At 42.6% G+C, this 18,377-nt stretch overlaps 3 protein-coding genes across 9 annotated transcripts in view; 2 read left to right on the top strand and 1 right to left on the bottom strand.

The window, feature by feature from the left end:
• Positions 1-9,558, bottom strand: part of LOC111955017 (phosphatidylserine synthase 1) — a 22,885-nt gene extending 13,327 nt beyond the window's left edge. For 2 of the 5 annotated variants that reach the window (XR_002876060.2, XM_070436226.1), the window contains exons 1-4: positions 8,517-8,800; positions 8,120-8,211; positions 7,763-7,807; positions 7,534-7,658 (exon numbers count right to left, since the gene is read on the bottom strand). Coding sequence is in view for 4 of the 5 variants with exons in the window: in XM_070436226.1 (XP_070292327.1) it covers positions 7,534-7,658; positions 7,763-7,807; positions 8,120-8,211; positions 8,517-8,695 (441 nt within the window). In the remaining variant the exon portion in view is untranslated. Of the gene's footprint in view, positions 1-7,533; positions 7,659-7,762; positions 7,808-8,119; positions 8,212-8,516; positions 8,802-9,418 lie in introns of those variants that run through there. The other 3 variants (XM_023975050.3, XM_070436227.1, XM_023975051.2) reach the window with 3 other exon arrangements.
• On the top strand, positions 8,833-15,866 carry mterf3 (mitochondrial transcription termination factor 3). Of its 3 annotated transcripts, XM_023975046.2 has the most exons (8): positions 8,833-9,097; positions 11,754-12,128; positions 12,231-12,383; positions 12,637-12,826; positions 13,383-13,530; positions 13,710-13,781; positions 13,880-14,041; positions 15,600-15,866. In XM_023975046.2, exons 1-8 carry the CDS (start codon positions 8,971-8,973, stop codon positions 15,792-15,794), a joined length of 1,422 nt encoding a protein of 473 aa, XP_023830814.1. In that variant the 5' UTR covers positions 8,833-8,970; the 3' UTR covers positions 15,795-15,866. The 3 variants fall into 3 exon arrangements, with proteins under 3 accessions (XP_023830814.1, XP_023830813.1, XP_023830815.1); XM_023975045.2 differs by having other exon boundaries at positions 11,754-12,383; XM_023975047.2 differs by having other exon boundaries at positions 9,059-9,177; positions 11,754-12,383.
• A 233-nt stretch (positions 15,867-16,099) lies between these two features.
• On the top strand, positions 16,100-18,220 carry LOC112067737 (cytochrome b-c1 complex subunit 7). Its single transcript, XM_023975048.3, has 4 exons — positions 16,100-16,196; positions 16,902-16,970; positions 17,104-17,270; positions 18,019-18,220. The coding sequence occupies exons 1-4, from the start codon at positions 16,178-16,180 to the stop codon at positions 18,094-18,096; spliced, it is 333 nt and encodes a 110-aa protein (XP_023830816.1). The 5' UTR covers positions 16,100-16,177; the 3' UTR covers positions 18,097-18,220.
• The last annotated feature ends 157 nt before the right edge of the window (positions 18,221-18,377 follow it).

Consider the following 18,377-nt stretch of genomic DNA (forward strand, 5'->3'; position numbering starts at 1 on the left):
TGATGATCCAGCAGACGCCGTAGCTGCGGATGAGCAGGGCCTTCATGACCCAGCCCGCAAAATTCCCAAACACGAAGATGTCAAAGTGGCTCAGGATCCGCTCCCAGGTTACACGTGGCAGTTCACTGAATATTCCTGCAGGAGGAGAAAGGCCAGGTAAGACATGAACACAGAAAAGGCAGATAAGACATAATACAGTGGTGGGAAAGGGGATTACCTGTCAGTTGTACAACTGAATGCTTTGAACTGAAATGTGTCTTCTGCATTTAAACCCTCTGAATTAGAGAGGTGCGGGAGGCTGCCTTAAATCAACATCCACATTTCGGGGCCCAGGGAACAGTGGGTTAACAGCCTTCTCATGGCAGAACTACAGATCTTTACCATGTCAGCTCGGGGATTCGCTCTGGCAACCTTTCGGTTACTGGCCCAACGCTCAAGTGGATCAGCAGTATGGTGAGTCATGATGATTCTAGACTCTGACATCCAGGTTTCGCTCACGTATAGTTGAGTCAAGATTTGGGAAGAAGGCCTCATAGACAATGGGTACATTTACATGAACACAATAATACGCTTATTGTGAATACTCTAATATAATATAGTTTGATTAAAACGTTTACATGCTTTGCAAGAAGAACGATTTCCCTATTAGTGTCCAGAGCCTCCATGCTCTGGACACTACGCTGACAGACACAGCAAACCTTCTTGCCACAGCTCGCATTGATGTGCCATCCTGGATGAGCTGCACTACCTGAGCCACTTGTGTGGGTTGTAGACTCTGTCTCATGCTAGCACTAGAGTGAGAGCACCGCCAGCATTCAAAAGTGACCAAAACATCAGCCAGGAAGCATAGGAACTGAGAAGTGGTCTGTGGTCACCACCTGCAGAATCACTCCTTTATTGGGGGTGTCTTGCTAATTGCCTATAATTTCCACCTTTTGTCTATTCCATTTGCACAACAGCATGTGAAATTTATTGTCAATCAGTGTTGCTTCCTAAGTGGACAGTTTGATTTCACAGAAGTGTGATTGACTTGGAGATACATTGTGTTGTTTAAGTGTTCCCTTTATTTTTTTGAGCAGTGTATAAACTCAGCAAAAAAAGAAACGTCCCTTTTTCAGGACCCTGTCTTCCAAAGAAAATTCGTAAAAATCCAAATAACTTCACAGATCTTCATTGTAAAGGGTTTAAACACCGTTTCCCATGCTTGTTCAATGAACCATAAACAATTAAAGAACATGCACCTGTGGAACGGTCATTAAGACACTAACAGCTTACAGACGGTAGGCAATTAAGGTCACAGTTATGAAAACTTAGGACACTAAAGAGGCCTTTCTACTGACTCTGAAAAACACCAACAGAAAGATGCCCAGGGTCCCTGCTTCATCTGCGTGAATGTGCCTTAGGCATGCTGCAAGGAGGCATGAGGACTGCGGATGTGGCCATGGCAATAATTTGCAATGTCCGTACTGTGAGACGCGTAAGACAGTGCTACAGGGAGACTGGATGGCAGCTGATCGTCCTCGCAGTGGCAGACTACGTGTAACACCTGCACAGGATCGGTCCATCCGAACATCACACCTGCGAGACAGGTACAGGATGGCAGCAACAACTGCCCAAGTTACACCAGGAACGCACAACCTCTCCATCAGTGCTCAAACTGTCCGCAATAGGCTGAAAGAGGCTGGAATGAGGCTTGTAGGCCTGTTGTAAGGCAGGTCCTCACCAGATATCACCGAAGCAACAACGTCGTCTATGGGCACAAACCCACCATCGCTGGACCAGACAGGACTGGCAAAAAGTGCTCTTCACTGACAAGTTGCGGTTTGTCTCACCAGGGGTGATGGTCGGATTCGCGTTTACCGTCGAAGGAATGAGCGTTCCACCGATGCCTGTACTCTGGGGCGGATCAATTTGGAGGTTAAGGGTCCGTCATGGTCTGAGGCGGTGTGTCACAGCATCATCGGACTGAGCTTGTTGTCATTGCAGATATTCTCAACACTGTGCATTACAGGGAAGAGATCCTCCTCCCTCATGTGGTACCCTTCCTGCAGGCTCATCCTGACATGACCCTCCAAGCATGACACTTCCACCAGCCATACTGCTCGTTCTGTGCGTTATTTCCTGCAAGACAGGAATGTCAGTGTTCTGTCATGGCCAGCGAAGAGCCGGATCTCAATCCCATTGAGCACGTCTGGGACCTGTTGGATCGGCGGGTGAGGGCTAGGGCCATTCCCCCCAGAAATGTCCGGAAACTTGCAGGTGCCTTGGTGGAAGAGTGAGTAACATCTCACAGCAAGAACTGGGAAATCTGGTGCAGTCCATGAGGAGAAGCACTGCAGTACTTAATGCAGCTGGTGGCCACACCAGATACTGACTGTTACTTTTGACCCCCTCTTTGTTGAGGGCCACATTATTCAAATTCTGTTAGTCACATGTTCTGTGGAACTTGTTCAGTTTATGTCTCAGTTGTTGAATCTTGTTATGTTCATACCAATATTTACACATGTTAAGTTTGCTGAAAATAAACGCAGTTGACAGCGAGAGGACGTTTTTTAGTTTGGACACCTACTCATTCAAGGGTTTTTCTTTATTTTTACTATTTTCTACATTGAAGAACAATAATCATTAAGATATCAAAACTATGAAAAAACACACATGGAATCATGTAGGAACCAAAAAAATTGTTAAACAAATCCAAATATATTTTTGATTCTTCAAAGTAGCAATCCTTTGCCTTGACAGCTTTGCACACTCTTGGCATTCTCTCAACCAGCTTCACTTGGAAAGCTTTTCCCACAGTCTTGAAGGAGTTCCCACATATGCTGAGCACTTGTTGGCTGCTTTTTCTTCACTCTGCGGTCCAACTCATCCCAAACCATCTCAATTGGGTTGAGGTCGGGTGATTGTGGAGGCCAGGTCATCTGATGCAGCACCATCACTCTCCTTCTTGGTCAAATAGCCCTTATACAGCCTGGAGATGTGTTTGGGTCATTGTCCTGTTGAAAAACATGTCAGTCCCACTAAGCGCAAACCAGATGAAATGGTGTATCGCTGCAGAATGCTGTGGTAGCCATGCTGGTTAAGTGTGCCTTTAATTCTAAATAAATCACTGACAATGTCACCAGCAAAGAACCCTCACACAATGACACCTCCTCCGTGCTTCACGGTGGAAACCACACATGCGGAGATCATCCGTTCACCTGCTCTCCGTATCACAAAGACACGGCGGTTGGAACCAAAATGCTCACATTTAGACTCATCCGACCAAAGGACAGATTTCCCCCGGTCCAATGTCCATTGCTTGTGTTTCTTGGCCCAACCAAGTATCTTCTTCTTATTGGTGTCCTTTAGTAGAGGCTTCTTTGTAGCAATTCGACCATGAAGGCCTGATTCAGTTGATGTTCAGATGTGTCTTACTCTGTGAAGCATTTATTTGGGCTGCAATTTCTGAGGCTGGTAACTCTAATGAACTTATCCTCTGCAGCAAATGTAACTCTGGGTTGTCCTTTCCTGTGGCAGTCCTCATGAGAGCCAGTTTCATCATGACGCTTGATGTTTTTTTTTTTGACTGCACTTGAAGAAACGTTCAAAGCTGTCATCAAGGCAAAAGGTGGCTACTTTGAAGAATCTCAAATATTTTAAAATTTCTTTAACACTTTTTTGGTTATCACATGATTCCTTGTGTTATTTCATGGTTTTGATGTATTCACTATTATTCTACAATGTAGAAAAGAGTACAAATAAAGAAAAACCCTTGAATGAGTAGGTGTGTCCAAACTTTTGAAAGGTACTACACACACGTTTTTATATATATATATATATATATATATATATAGTGGGGCAAAAAAGTATTTAGTCAGCCACTAATTGTGCAAGTTCTCCCACTTAAAAAGATGAGAGAGGCCTGTAATTTTCATCATAGGTACACTTCAACTATGACAGACAAAATGAGAAGAAAAAAATCCAGAAAATCACATTGTAGGATTTTTAATGAATTTATTAGCAAATTATGGTGGAAAATAAGTATTTGGTCAATAACAAAAGTTTCTCAATACTTTGTTATATACCCTTTGTTGGCAATGACAGAGGTCAAACGTTTTCTGTAAGTCTCAAACAAGGTTTTCACACACTGTTGCTGGTATTTGGCCCATTCCTCCATGCAGATCTCCTCTAGAGCAGTGATGTTTTGGAGCTGTTGCTGGGCAACACGGACTTTCAACTCCCTCCAAAGATTTTCTATGGGGTTGAGATCTGGAGACTGGCTAGGCCACTCCAGGATCTTGAAATGCTTCTTACGAAGCCACTCCTTCGTTGCCCGGCGGTGTGTTTGGATCATTGTCATGCTGAAAGACCCAGCCACATTTCATCTTCAATGCCCTTGCTGATGGAAGAGGTTTTCACTCAAAATCTCACGATACATGGCCCCATCATTCTTCCCTTACACGGATCAGTCGTCCTGGTCCCTTTGCAGAAAAACAGCCCCAAAGCATGATGTTTCCACCCCCATGCTTCACAGTAGGTATGGTGTTCTTTGGATTGCAACTCAGCATTCTTTGTCCTCGAGTTGAGTTTTTACCAAAAAGTTATATTTTGGTTTCATCTGACCATATGACATTCTCGCAATCTTCTTCTGGATCATCCAAATGCCTCTAGCAAACTTCAGACGGGCCTGGACATGTACTGGCTTAAGCAGGGGGACACGTCTGGCACTGCAGGATTTGAGTCCCTGGCGGCGTAGTGTGTTACTGATGGTAGGCTTTGTTACTTTGGTCCCAGCTCTCTGCAGGTCATTCACTAGGTCCCCCCGTGTGGTTCTGGGATTTTTGCTCACCGTTCTTGTGATCATTTTGACCCCACGGGGTGAGATCTTGCGTGGAGCCCCAGATCGAGGGAGATTATCAGTGGTCTTGTATGTCTTCCATTTCCTAATAATTGCTCTCACAGTTGATTTCTTCAAACCAAGCTGCTTACCTATTTCAGATTCAGTCTTCCCAGCCTGGTGCAGGTCTACAATTTTGTTTCTGGTGTCCTTTGACAGCTCTTTGTCTTGGTCATAGTGGAGTTTGGAGTGTGACTGTTTGAGGTTGTGGACAGGTGTCTTTTATACTGATAACAAGTTCAAACAGGTGCCATTAATACAGGTAACGAGTGGAGGACAGAGGAGCCTCTTAAAAGAAGAAGTTACAGGTCTGAGAGCCAGAAATCTTGCTTGTTTGTAGGTGACCAAAATACTTATTTTCCACCATAATTTGCAAATAAATTCATTAAAAATCCTACAATGTGATTTTCTGGATTTTTCTTTCTCATTTTGTCTGTCATAGTTGAAGTGTACCTCTGATGAAAATTACAGGCCTCTCTCGTCTTTTTAAGTGGGAGAACTTGCACAATTGGTGGCTGACTAAATACTTTTTTGCCCCACTGTATATATACACTACCGTTCAAAAGTTTGGGGTCACTTAGAAATGTCCTTGTTTTCCATGAAAACATACATGAAATGAGTTGCAAAATGAATAGGAAATATAGTAAAGACGTTGACAAGGTTATAAATAATGATTTTTAATTGAAATAGTAATTGTGTCCTTCAAACTTTTCGTCAAAGAATCCTCCATTTGCAGAAATTACAGACTTGCAGACCTTTGGCATTCTAGTTGTCAATTTGTTGAGGTAATCTGAAGAGATTTCACCCCATGGTTCCTGAAGCATCTCACACAAGTTGGATTGGCTTGATGGTCACTTCTTATGTACCATACGGTCAAGCTGCTTCCACAACAGCTCAATAGGGTTGACATCTGGTGACTTTGCTGGCCACTCCATTATAGACAGAATACCAGCTGACTGCTTCTTCCCTAAATAGTTATTGCATAGTTTGGAGCTGTGCTTTGGGTCATTGTCCTGTTGTATGAGGAAATTGGCTCCAATTAAGCGCTGTCCACAGGGTATGGCATGGCATTGCAAAATGGAGTGATAGCCTTCCTTCTTCAAGATCCCTTTTACCCTGTACAAATATCCCACTTTACCACCACCAAAGCACCCACAGACCATCACATTGCCTTGACAGATGGTGTCAAGCACTCCTCCAGTATCTTTATATTTTTTCTGCGTCTCACGAATGTTCTTCTTTGTGATCCGAACACCTCAAACTTATATTCGTCTGTCCATAACACTTTTTTCCAATCTTCCTCTGTCCAGTGTCTGTGTTCTTTTGCCCATCTTTATCTTTTCTTTTTATTGGCCAGCCTGAGATATGGCTTTTTCTTTGCAACTCTGGATAGAAGGCCAGCATCCCGGAGTCACCTCTTCACTGTTGACGTTGAGACTGGTGTTTTGCAGGTACTATTTAATGAAGCTACCAGTTGAGGACTTGTGAGGCGTCTGTTTTCTCAAACTAGACACTTTAATGTACTTGTCCTCTTGCTCAGTTGTGCACCGGGGCCTCCCACTCCTCTTTCTATTCTGGTTAGAGACAGTTTGCACTGTTCTGTGAAGGGAGTAGTACACCGCATTGTACGAGATCTTCAGTTTCTCTGCAATTTCTTGCATGTAATAGCCTTCATTTCTCAGAACAAGAATAGACTGATGAGTTGCATTAGAAAGTTCTTTGTTTCTGGACATTTTGAGCCTGTAATTGAACCCACAAATGATGATTCTCCAGATACTCAACTAGTCTAAAGACGGCCAGTTTTATTGCTTCTTTAATCAGAACAACATTTTTCAGCTGTGCAAATATAATTGCAAAAGGGTTTTCTAATGATCAATTAGCCTTTTTAAAATGATTAACTTGGATTAACTAACACAACGTGCCATTGGAACACAGGAGAGATGGTTGCTGATAATGGGCCTCTGTACGCCTATGTAGATATTCCATAACAAATCAGCCGTTTCCAGCTACAATAGTCATTTACAACATTAACAATGCCTACACAGTATTTCTGATCAATTTGATATTATTTTAATGGACAAAAATGTTGCTTTTCTTTCAAAATCAAGGATCAATGACCCCAAACTTTTGAACAATAGTGTGTGTGTACGCACATGCATACATATATACACATACATACATACATACATACATACATACATACATACATACATACATACATACGTGTGTGTCCCACTTCTAAAACCAAAGTTGCACCTCTGTCTCCCGCAAATGTCATTGGATTACATTACCCTCCGGATTGGAGAGCTTTCCAAACCTAAACCATGATCACTTCATCAGAATTTAGCCTACTTTTTCATTGTGAAAACATAGCATGGATTTAAACTAAAGGATGGATGTAATAGGATAAATGCTAGAGGGAATGGAGGGGGAGTCATGGATCATCTTGAATACAAGCTCCAGGGTTTAGTTTCCCCAGAGTATAGATCTAGGAACAGCTGCCCCTCCCCCAATCATAACCTGACACATTAGTTGTAAAAATGCTGAACTGACCCAAGATCAGCGTCTAGGGGCAACTACACCCACCGAATATGGTGTCCGGCATGCGGTGAATGAATACAGTAACATATTTAGATTTTTTTTWAATCACTCACCATGATATCAGCCTCACGGGTAGCATAGCGTAGGTTGGGGTCCACCCAGTACATGAGTCTCTTCACCTGAGCCCAGTTCAGGAAGAGGAGGATGACCAGGAACAGGAAGTACAGAACACTCATACCTGACAACAACAGGAAGGAACCAATCAGAGCTGAGTTCCATGAACATGGCTCCATAGAGGAGTACCCCTTATGATGACATATACTGTGCAGTAGGCCTACTCACCAAATACCATGCGCCAAATCGCAGGATGTGGTCGGGTGAATGGACCTGAAGTGGTTAAATTAAATACTGCATTTACACACTTATACATGCATCTACCATTATAAGAGTGGCTCTACCAAAATCCTCATACACTGCACTTCCAAAGTTAACGTAGCATATACTGCAAACAGTGGGTATCCCATTCACTCGTACAATCAAAACCATGTCAAGCTGCAAAAGGCCATGCTTGAGACTAGTTTTGAATCTTTGAAGAACTCAAAAGACGTGAACATCTATTATGTGACCAATGATCTACACTAGAACAACAGGTGCTGGGCTGGGCTATTGTCAAGTACAAGGCAATGACTGAGTGAGTACCATTGGGGAAGGCCAGGACACTGATGATGAGGAAGAAAGAGACAACCAACAGGAGACCCACTCGAAGGTTGTTGTCAGCATCTGTATCCTCCCTGGCAGAGAGAGCAGGGTTTAACATTTAAAAAAGCATTGGCTGAGATATGCAATATGTACCTTATTCTCAGAGGATAAAGTGAGGTTTACTATGATACAGTAAACCGAAAATGTGACATTTAAAAAAAAGTTTGCTTGATTTTTGTATTTATTACAATAAGGAACATTAAAATGTCTAAACGTACGTAGTTCAGTTATACAATTGAGTTTACACTTGGGTTAGATTAATAGGCAAAGTTATCACAACCACTAGGTCTACTTGCTGGTCCAATGAGCCGTCTACTCTCTACTGTCATTGGGTTACCTGGAAAATACGAAGTAAATCAAACTAGCCACAGTGAACGTCAAGAGAGTGAGAGTGTGAGGCTTGTAGAAAACGTCGACGCTGATGTCCTCCACCTGTTGCTCGTTAATCATCCGAAAGTGTAACATGTAATTCACATCATCCTTGCTTAATGTCCGGGACCCCAAAACAGGTGCCATGGCGAGGGCTAAGGACTTTCTTCTTTTTTTTTAAGTATCTGTCAGCACTTCCAGACAGGACAGGTTTGTCTGCCTGTAAGTACATGGATGAGGACTGGGAACGACAAGGGGCAGAGAGAGTACTGAGCAAACCAGACAGCGGCGCAACCAACTCAACAAAATATAGGGGTGTAGTAGGAATGCACATTCCAATACCATCACTCCCAATTCATTCACTGCCATTTTTCTTCGGATAGAGTTTTATATTTTATTATTTGTAACATAAAAAATTCCCGATGAAAGAGGGAGTTTTTCTATCGGTCCCTCATAGGTTGTTTGAGCTGCCTTATTGCCTTGCTGTATTCCTATTTTGGTACAGCCAAAATAGGGACACTTCCGTAATCCTTCGGTTAGAGTGCACACGTGAGTAGATTGACATTGGCGCTATCTTGTTGTTTTTACGCCTGTTCAGGGGACATATTCATGGTTTGACCCATATTTTTGTAAGTTATTGCATGATGTCATCCATTTTGTACTAGCAAAAACCACTATTTCTATCCGCTAGCTGGCTACCCCGTATGATTGTTCTACGCAATCTAGCTGGCCATTGCTGCTTCAATGAGACATACACTCTTTTAGGCAGCATTTCCGACCTGCTTGCTTACAGCTGCACTAGGGTCTGACAACATTGTTGTGTATATTAAGACACTGGAACCAGCGCGAGATATGGCTCAGAAAACATACCTCAATCCAGGGATGAGAAATGCGTTATATTCCGAATTATCCCAACTGTTACACTGAGAAGATTTAACAACTGATAGTTTTGAAAGATATCCTCATGATGGGTAGCAAAAGCCACAGCAGCCATTTTGGAATGGCAGTGTCAGTCAATCAGCTCATTTGTTGTTCAACACCACATACCATCCCATAATGGATGTTGTTGCTACTGATAGTTAGAATGAAGACTAAACTGACAGCGTTTTAACTAAAGATATGAAACAAACAATCATATCAATAATAAAATATGAAATTCCCAGTTTATGCTTCAAAACCAGGTCTTTACAAGTTAAGAAAATATTTACTAAATAAACTGAAGTAAAAAAGTAACACAATACAATAACGAGGCTATATAGTATACATAGGGGGTACCGGTACCGAGTCAATGTGTGGGGGTACAGGTTAGTCGAGGTAATTTGTAGATGTAGGTAGGGGTAAAGTGACTATGCATAGATAATAAACAGTGAGTAGCAACAGTGTAATAACAAAGGGGGGGGTCAATGTAAATAGTCCGGGTGGCTATTTGATTAATTGTTCAGCAGTCTTATGGCTTGCGGGTAGAAGCTGTTAAGGAGCCTTTTGAACCTAGACTTGGCGCTCCGGTATCAAATCAAATTTATTTATATAGCCCTTCTTACATTTAACATTTAACATTTAAGTCATTTAGCAGACGCTCTTATCCAGAGCGACTTACATCAGCTGATATCTCAAAGTGCTGTACAGAAACCCAGCCTAAATCCCCAAACAGTAAGCAATGCAGGTGTAGAAGCACGGTGGCTAGGAAAAACTCCCTAGAAAGGCCAAAACCTAGGAAGAAACCTAGAGAGGAACCAGGCTATGAGGGGTGGACAGTCCTCTTCTGGCTGTGCCGGGTGGAGATTATAACAGAACATAGCCAAGATGTTCAAATGTTCATAAATGACCAGCGTGGTCAAATAATAATAATCACAGTAGTTGTAGAGGGTGCAGCAAGTCAGCACCTCAGGAGTAAATGTCAGTTGGCTTTTCATAGCCGATCATTAAGAGTATCTCTACCGCTCCTGCAGTCTCTCGAGAGTTGAAAACAGCAGGTCTGGGACAGGTAACATGTCCGATGAACAGGTCAGGGTTCCATAGCCGCCGGCAGAACAGTTGAAACTGGAGCAGCAGCACGGCCAGGTGACTGGGGACAGCAAGGAGTCATCATGCCAGGTCGTCCTGAGGCATGGTCCTAGGGCTCAGGTCCTCTGAGAGAAAGAGAGAATTAGAGAGAGCATACTTAAATTCACACCGGATAAGACAGGAGAAGTACTCCAGATATAACAAACTGACCCTTGCCCCCCGACACATAAACTACTGCAGCATAAATACTGGAGGCTGTGACAGGAGGGGTCAGGAGACACTGTGGCCCCATCCGACGATACCCCCGGACAGGGCCAAACAGGAAGGATATAACCCCACCCACTTTGCCAAAGCACAGCCCCCACACCACTAGAGGGATACCTTCAACCACCAACTTACCATCCTGAGACAAGGCCGAGTATAGCCCACAAAGATCTCCGCCACGGCACAACCCAAGGGGGGACGCCAACCCAGACAGGAAGATCATGTCAGTGACTCAACCCACTCAAGTGACGCACCCCTCCTAGGGACGGCATGAAATGGCTATGGCACACCGGTCTGCGTAGGTTCTGGACAAGACAGATGTTTATTTACTGCAGTGTCTATTAATTGTCCAAACGCACAGCCGCTTTCCCATTCTATATTGCAATCGAATTTTCACAAATGCCTTATAGGTCATTCTCAAAATTTTTATGAATTTATGAAAACGTTAAAATGACCATATCTAAGTGCTCGCTTTTTCAGAAAATGTTTAATAAAGGTGTCATTCTTCCTGGAGGTTTATATGAACAGATTTTAATAAGATTCCATGTTGCTAAAACGCTGTCAGTTCCCCTTTAGTAGTCGTTCCATATTCTCGGTGTAACAATAATTCGGATTAGAACTAATATCTCATCCCTGGATTGAGGTATGTTTACTGAGCCATATCTTCCGCTGGCTCCGCGGTGTCTTAATATACACAGGGTAGGCTGTCCATCCTTAGTGCAGTTGTGAGTAAGTGGGTCGGATCTGCTGGCTAGCCCCTTATTCATTGTTTATAATCTATTGGTTGATTCTTTACTCAACAACACCCATCCCCATCATTCAAGCTCAATTAAAAATTCATAGCAGTGGCTAAAGTACTTGCATGATGGTGTGTTCTAGTTACATTCAATGTACAGACCCCCTTCTCATGTCACAATGTCCTGTGTTTTTATCACAGATTTCTACATGGCTTTAACCTGTATCCAGCATTGTCAGAGATGCACCAGTTTACTGAGGTCAAGGAGTGTTGGTATCATCACCCTTCAGTATTCCACAGATGCCCAGCATTGGCCTGCAGCCCTCTGGGATTATTTCATTGTTCCAGTCTTGCCCTCTGTGCTCCAGAGAAGTCCGAATCCATCTCAGACGCGAGAGAGGTGGAATCTAGGAGTGCGGCGTTACTGTGAATCTCATGCTAAGGTCCAACCATCTCAAATGAAACACAGGAATACTGATGAGTTACCTGGGACTGATATGGTGTCATATCAGAATCCTCTCTCCCATCAACTCATAGATGGAGGGATGCTTCTGAAGGAGTGGCAGACAGCTTTAGGTACTAATGCCACCCCTGTGTGTACACACACACACACACACACACACACACACACACACACACACAGTGGTAATTTCTACCTAATATTTTTGTCCTCTCCAGATTTGGATGATGCCCCAGGCCACTCTGCATTAGAGGAGATCAGTCATGAGGAGGCAGTTCGTATGGACATCCCAGCTGCCCTGCCTCCTGTCTCCATCTCCCTGAAAGACTATGTCAACGAGTCAGAGACGCTTGGAAAGCTTGTACAGCTAGGTAGGTTGGGTCCATTTAGGGTTTATATCTGATTAGCCATTATTCCCTCACTGTCTAATGTACAAGAGCAATAGATGTCATGTATATCTATGTCTCTGGATCGTATTCACTAGGCATCAAACTGAAGTAAATGGGGAGGGACTACCAGAGCCCAAAAATAAACACTTGCTTTTGATTTCCACTGCAGAGCATTTATATACGCTGTGCACTAATGAATGTGACCCTGGTGTTAACCCTTCGGTTCCCTCTTCAGGTGTTCAGCTATGGAAACTGGAGCAGAGGCCTAATGTGAGTTCCATGTTGCTGAGGCTAGACTTCCAGACAGACGTGACCCCACGGCTGGTCTTCCTGAAGCAGCTGGGAGTGGAGGATTCTCGCCTGGGTTATCTGATCAGCCACAACCCCTTCATCCTCACAGAGAGCCTGGAGAACCTGCAGGCCAGGTACCAGAGTTGAGGGGATGGTTGTTGTATTGGCAGGTTGCATTTTCTACAGTCAGCAACACACAGGGTTGACTATTGTAATGGACATTTTAAATTGTGTGTCCATGTAACTAACCTTGTGAAACTGTCCTATTATAATCTACTGTTCTTCTGAGTATAATTATGTGTTGCAAACCAGCTTGCTCCTGTGTCCTTGTAGAGATGAAAGGAAAACTGAAATTCCTGCCCAAGAACAGGAAACTATAAAGATATGTGCTTATCACACAATGCTTCGGAATTCAGACTGTCTACACTGAGCTGTATAACTCTGTTCCCTCTGAGCTCAGAAATAATCTTAGTTTTACTTGGACTCCAGAAGATCCTTATTTTTTTATATTCACCACACTATCTTAGGGACAGAGAGTAAACTTGGTGTTTCCAACTGATATACCCGTTTTATCTCTTGTCTGTCAGCTTCAGTTCTTATAGGACTATGACAGGTGATACATTTCATTGTTACATTATTTACAAATCATCTGTAGTATAAAATGAGGTAATAATCTCTCTTTCACATTAGGGTGGCATATCTTAGGTCCAAGAAGTTCAGCGCAGAGTCTGTGGCCTCCATGGTGTCCAGAGCTCCGTACCTGCTGAACTTCAGTGTGAAGAGGATGGACAACCGCCTTGGATTCTACCAACAGCAGTTAGGCCTTAGTGCTCAGAAGGTCAGGTCTGAATTGAGTAAACAATTAAATGTAAAAGTCGTGTAAGGATTGACCCGAGATAACAGAAATTGGTCACATTATGTCCCACTAAATTTGTCATAGAACATTATTCACACCCCAAATTACAGACAGTAAGATAATGCATAAGATCATTTCACCCATACATTCGTATCTTTCAGACACGGGATGTTGTGGCTCGCCTTCCCAGACTTTTGTGTGGGAGCTTGGAGCCAGTTAAGGAGAATCTTAAGGTATGAAAACAAACGCTATTAACTGTTAACTGTGATATGTCTTAATTCTTGGAGAGAAAAATAGGATTCATTCTCAGAATCCGTCTTTTTCATCCTAGATATGCAAACTGGAGATGGGGTTRCGTGAAAATGAGCTCCAGCACATTGTCACTGTAATCCCCAAAGTTCTTACTGCTAACAAGAGGAAACTGACCCAGATATTTGACTACATCCACAACACCATGAACATACCCCATGGCCTGATTGTAAAGTTCCCACAGGTAAGCTATTTTATTTTATTATTATTTTATTTCACCTTTATTTAACCAGGTAGGCAAGTTGAGAACAAGTTCTCATTTACAACTGCGACCCGGCCAAGATTAAGCAAAGCAGTTCGACACATACAACAACAGAGTTACACATGGAGTAAACAAACATACAGTCAATAATACAGTAGAAAAATAAGTCTATATACAATGTGAGCAAATGAGGTGAGATAAGGGAGGTAGGGCAATAAATAGGCCATGGTGGCGAAGTAAATACAATATAGCAATTAAAACACTGGAATGGTAGATTTGCAGTAGATGAATGTGCAAAGTAGAAATACTGGGGTGCAAAGGAGCAAGATAAATAAAATAAATACAGTAGGGGATAAGGTAGTTGTTTGGGCTATTTATAGATGGGCTATGTACAGGTGCAGTGATCTGTGAGCTGCTCTGACAGCTGGTGCTTAAAGCTAGTGAGGGAGAATACTGTCTCTAGTTTCAGAGATTTTTGTAGTTCGTTCCAGTCATTGGCAGCAGAGAACTGGAAGGAGAGGCGGCCAAAGGAGGAATTGGCTTTGGGCGTGACCAGAGAGATATACCTGCTGGAGCGCGTGCTACGGGTGGGTGCTGCTATGGTGACCAGTGAGCTGAGATAAGGCGGGACTTTACCTAGCAGGGTCTTGTAGATGACCTGGAGCCAGTGGGTTTGTCGACGAGTATGAAGCGAGGGCCAGCCAACGAGAGCGTACAGGTCTTAGTGGTGGGTAGTATAWGGGGCTTTGGTGACAAAACGCATGGCACTGTGATAGACTGCATCCAATTTGTTGAGTAGGGTGTTGGAGGCTATTTTGTAAATGACATCGTCGAAGTCGAGGATCGGTAGGATAGTCAGTTTTACGAGGGTATGTTTGGCAGCATGAGTGAAGGATGCTTTGTTGCGAAATAGGAAGCCAATTCTAGATTTAACTTTGGATTGGAGATGTTTGATGTGAGTCTGGAAGGAGAGTTTACAGTCTAACCAGACGCCTAGGTATTTGTAGTTGTCCACATATTCTAAGTCAGAACCGTCCAGAGTAGTGATGCTGGATGGGCGGGCAGGTGCAGGCAGCGATCGGTTGCATTTAGTTTTACTTGTATTTAAGAGCAGTTGGAGGCCACGGAAGGAGAGTTGTATGGCATTGAAGCTCGTCTGGAGGGTTGTTAACACAGTGTCCAAAGAAGGGCCAGAAGTATACAGAATGGTGTCATCTGCGTAGAGGTGGATCAGAGACTCACCAGCAGCAAGAGCGACATCTTTGATGTATACAGAGAAGAGAGTCGGCCCAAGAATTGAACCCTGTGGCACCCCCATAGAGACTAAATTCAAAAGGCACTCGCACATCTGAGCAATCTTATTTGCAGGTGCATGGCAACAGTTGAACAAGATGAAGGAAAAAGTTAACCGCACACTGCTCTTGATAGTATCACTGATATTTAATAAGCTTAATTACGTCACGTAAGCTTTATACATGTCACAGATTCAGTTAACTTGTCAGACAATAGGTGATAGCAAGTCTATCTGTCCTCTCTACAGGTCCTGAATGCAAAGTACCTTCGTATCAAAGAAAGACACCTGTTCCTGCAATACCTGGATAGGGCTCAGTATGACCCTGCCAAGCCTAACTACATCTGTCTGGACAAGCTAGTCTCCCTGCCAGATGAGGCCTACTGCACTGAAGTGGCATCAGCCACACTAAAGGACTTTGAACTGTTTCAGAAGACAATGTAATTGATAAAACACTACAGTTTCTGTATATGTGTGTTATGTCTATAAATATGTTGAAGATATTCTACAATTGAATATTGCTGTTTAATATTGAACTGGTTGAATGAGCCGATGAGCATGTTTGTACCAAGATGTACCAGAAGAGGGCCACATTTCGACACATTGTTGAGATTTTGGATGAAACTGAACTGGACCTTTGATAAATGTAGCTAGCCTTCTTCATAAGGACTAACGTGTAAATATATAAATGGAAAAATAGCGAGGATAATTTCAATGATAATTAAATTCTTACATTTTGTGCAAAGTTGCGCAACCGCGGATGACCTCTTTCTCAGGACGTCATTTTACCCACAATTCCACTCAAACTTTTTTTTTGACAGAACAACATGGCGTCGAGGGCACCAGGTAAATACAACCTGTCTTTTAAGCATTTCTTTACCCGTAAATCGAGATGATACATTGCAGATATTGTTGAGTATAGGGGATATTGATTTGTGAAAACACCAAGACGACGCGGAGTGTTTTGGTGTGTTCAAATCCATGTTTTTAAGGACTTTCTGGCGTCCTCTGTGTCACCGCGAAAGGCAAGAAGTATGTTGTTAGCTAGCTATGGCAAATTATGGAAATCTGGTTTGTGCCAGTGACATATTGCGCTTTTAAATTAAATCTATGCCAGTTGGCTAATGGTTAGGTAAAGCAGTACTATAACAGTTATAATAATCTTCTATGGTCTGATCAACCTTCAAACGCCACGCCAGTGCAACTTGATTATCTAACAGCATCTAACGTTAGCAGTCCCCACCTAGCTAGTAATATGTAGGTCATGTGATTTACTAGCAATCTATCCACTTATCCAGCACAAATGTAATATTTGCATTTTGAGTGCACTTCTAAGTTCGCCCAAATAATACTACTGTCAAATCCTCCCTCCAGTCCCTACTTCTATAATTCACTCATTTCTAGTGGATCCACTCGTGTCTTTTTAGATTCATGGATAACATTATTGGGTGTCTCGTTGCTTTTGTGCTACAGTGATTGCAACTTGATTTTAAGCTGTTTTAGTGAATAATCTTGTTGACATGCAAATTACTCTTCTGGTATCCACCACAGCAACTACAGGCAGACTCCTGGTCAGCTTTCGTAAATGGTACTACAATGCTGCTGGATTCAACAAAATTGGTAACTCTTGGGAGTCTTAATGTTTTTTTATTTTATTTGGGGCCATCTGAGTCTTAAGACTAATTAATGTACTCAGTCTTAAACATCTAGAATCTTCAGTTAGATCTCGCCTTGTGGATATTTTTGGTTCCAGGTCTGATGCGTGATGACACAATCCATGAGGATAGCGACGTGAAAGAGGCCCTGCGGCGTCTCCCAGAGAAAGTGTACAATGACAGGATGTTCAGGCTCAAGAGAGCCCTGGACCTCTCCATGAAGCAGGCGGTTCTCCCCAAGGAACAGCGGACTCAATATGAGGAGGTACAGCAGACCTGGGCTCAAATGTCATTTGAAATCATTTCAAGTACTTTGTGTTTGATCAACCTTGCCTGGTTTAATGGACTAATAAAATGGTCCTAAAACTGCAAACTCCACTCATCTGGCACTCCAGGCAGGCTAACGCAAACGCTAAAGTATTTGAAATCATTCAAATAATATTTGAACCCAGGTCTGAGGTACAGTGCATATAGTCTCACACATTAGTTTGTACATAAATGGCTTTGCGCTGCCACTGGAGAAATGGAAGATATGTCCAAAGTTTCATAGCAGTTGATGCTATAGTGAAGAGGTAATCAACTCCTGGAGTTCTGTTCTACCTGATAATTAATTGCACCCACCTGGTGTCCCAGGTCTGAATCAGTCCCTGATTAGGGGGGAACAATTAAATGCTATGGAACTGGCTTCGAGGTTCAGAGTTGAGGGTTATAGTGTAACTTTGGAATGAAGGGCAAAGTCTAGCCTCTGAGGCTAAGGTGGAGATATTGATAGTGCTAAACTAATTGAAGAATCAATGAAGCAAGTAGGAGAATTGATTTAACTATTAAATTATGAAGCAAGTAGGAGTAGAGACTAAAGGTTGGATTGGAATTGGGCAATAGTTGAGTTGGGAGATGCCTATAAAGCTGTTTAATGTTGAAAAATGACATACTAAAAACCACATCAGGTAGAGTTGGTGGAAGAAAGTTGACAGAACTAATGTTTTGTTTTTGTTTGACCTTTTTTTCTGCAGGACGTACATTACCTGGAGCCTTACCTGAAAGAGGTCATCCGTGAGAGGAAAGAGGTTGAGGAGTGGTCGAAGAAATGAGATGGACGTGGAGGGCTGATGTTCCTTCTGTTTGGTCTGGTGAATGGTTGTCCTCTGTAATATTTAAAATAAAGTGTACCCTGTGGGAAGACTGCTTAATAAAAATATAAATTTTTGGAAAAGATGTACAAGTGTGGAGAGTTTAAGAAGCATTGCAAGATTGGTAAAATAGCTTTTGGGTTAAGATGTGAACCAGGATGTTGATCACCACAGTAATGTTTATTTATAATGAATCCACTTTAATCCCACATTTTACACTTTTGTAAAATTGAATTTTCATT

Source organism: Salvelinus sp. IW2-2015, linkage group LG30 (genome assembly GCF_002910315.2).
Source record: "Salvelinus sp. IW2-2015 linkage group LG30, ASM291031v2, whole genome shotgun sequence".
NCBI lineage: Eukaryota > Metazoa > Chordata > Actinopteri > Salmoniformes > Salmonidae > Salvelinus > Salvelinus sp. IW2-2015.

What these genes read in the sequence shown, in the direction of transcription:
- LOC112067737 (XM_023975048.3), top strand. An exon ending in TGCTGGATTCAACAAAATTG is followed by an intron (nt 16,971 to 17,103) that starts GTAACTCTTGGG and finishes TTTTGGTTCCAG; the next exon opens with GTCTGATGCGTGATGACACA. An exon ending in AGCGGACTCAATATGAGGAG is followed by an intron (nt 17,271 to 18,018) that starts GTACAGCAGACC and finishes TTTTTTCTGCAG; the next exon opens with GACGTACATTACCTGGAGCC.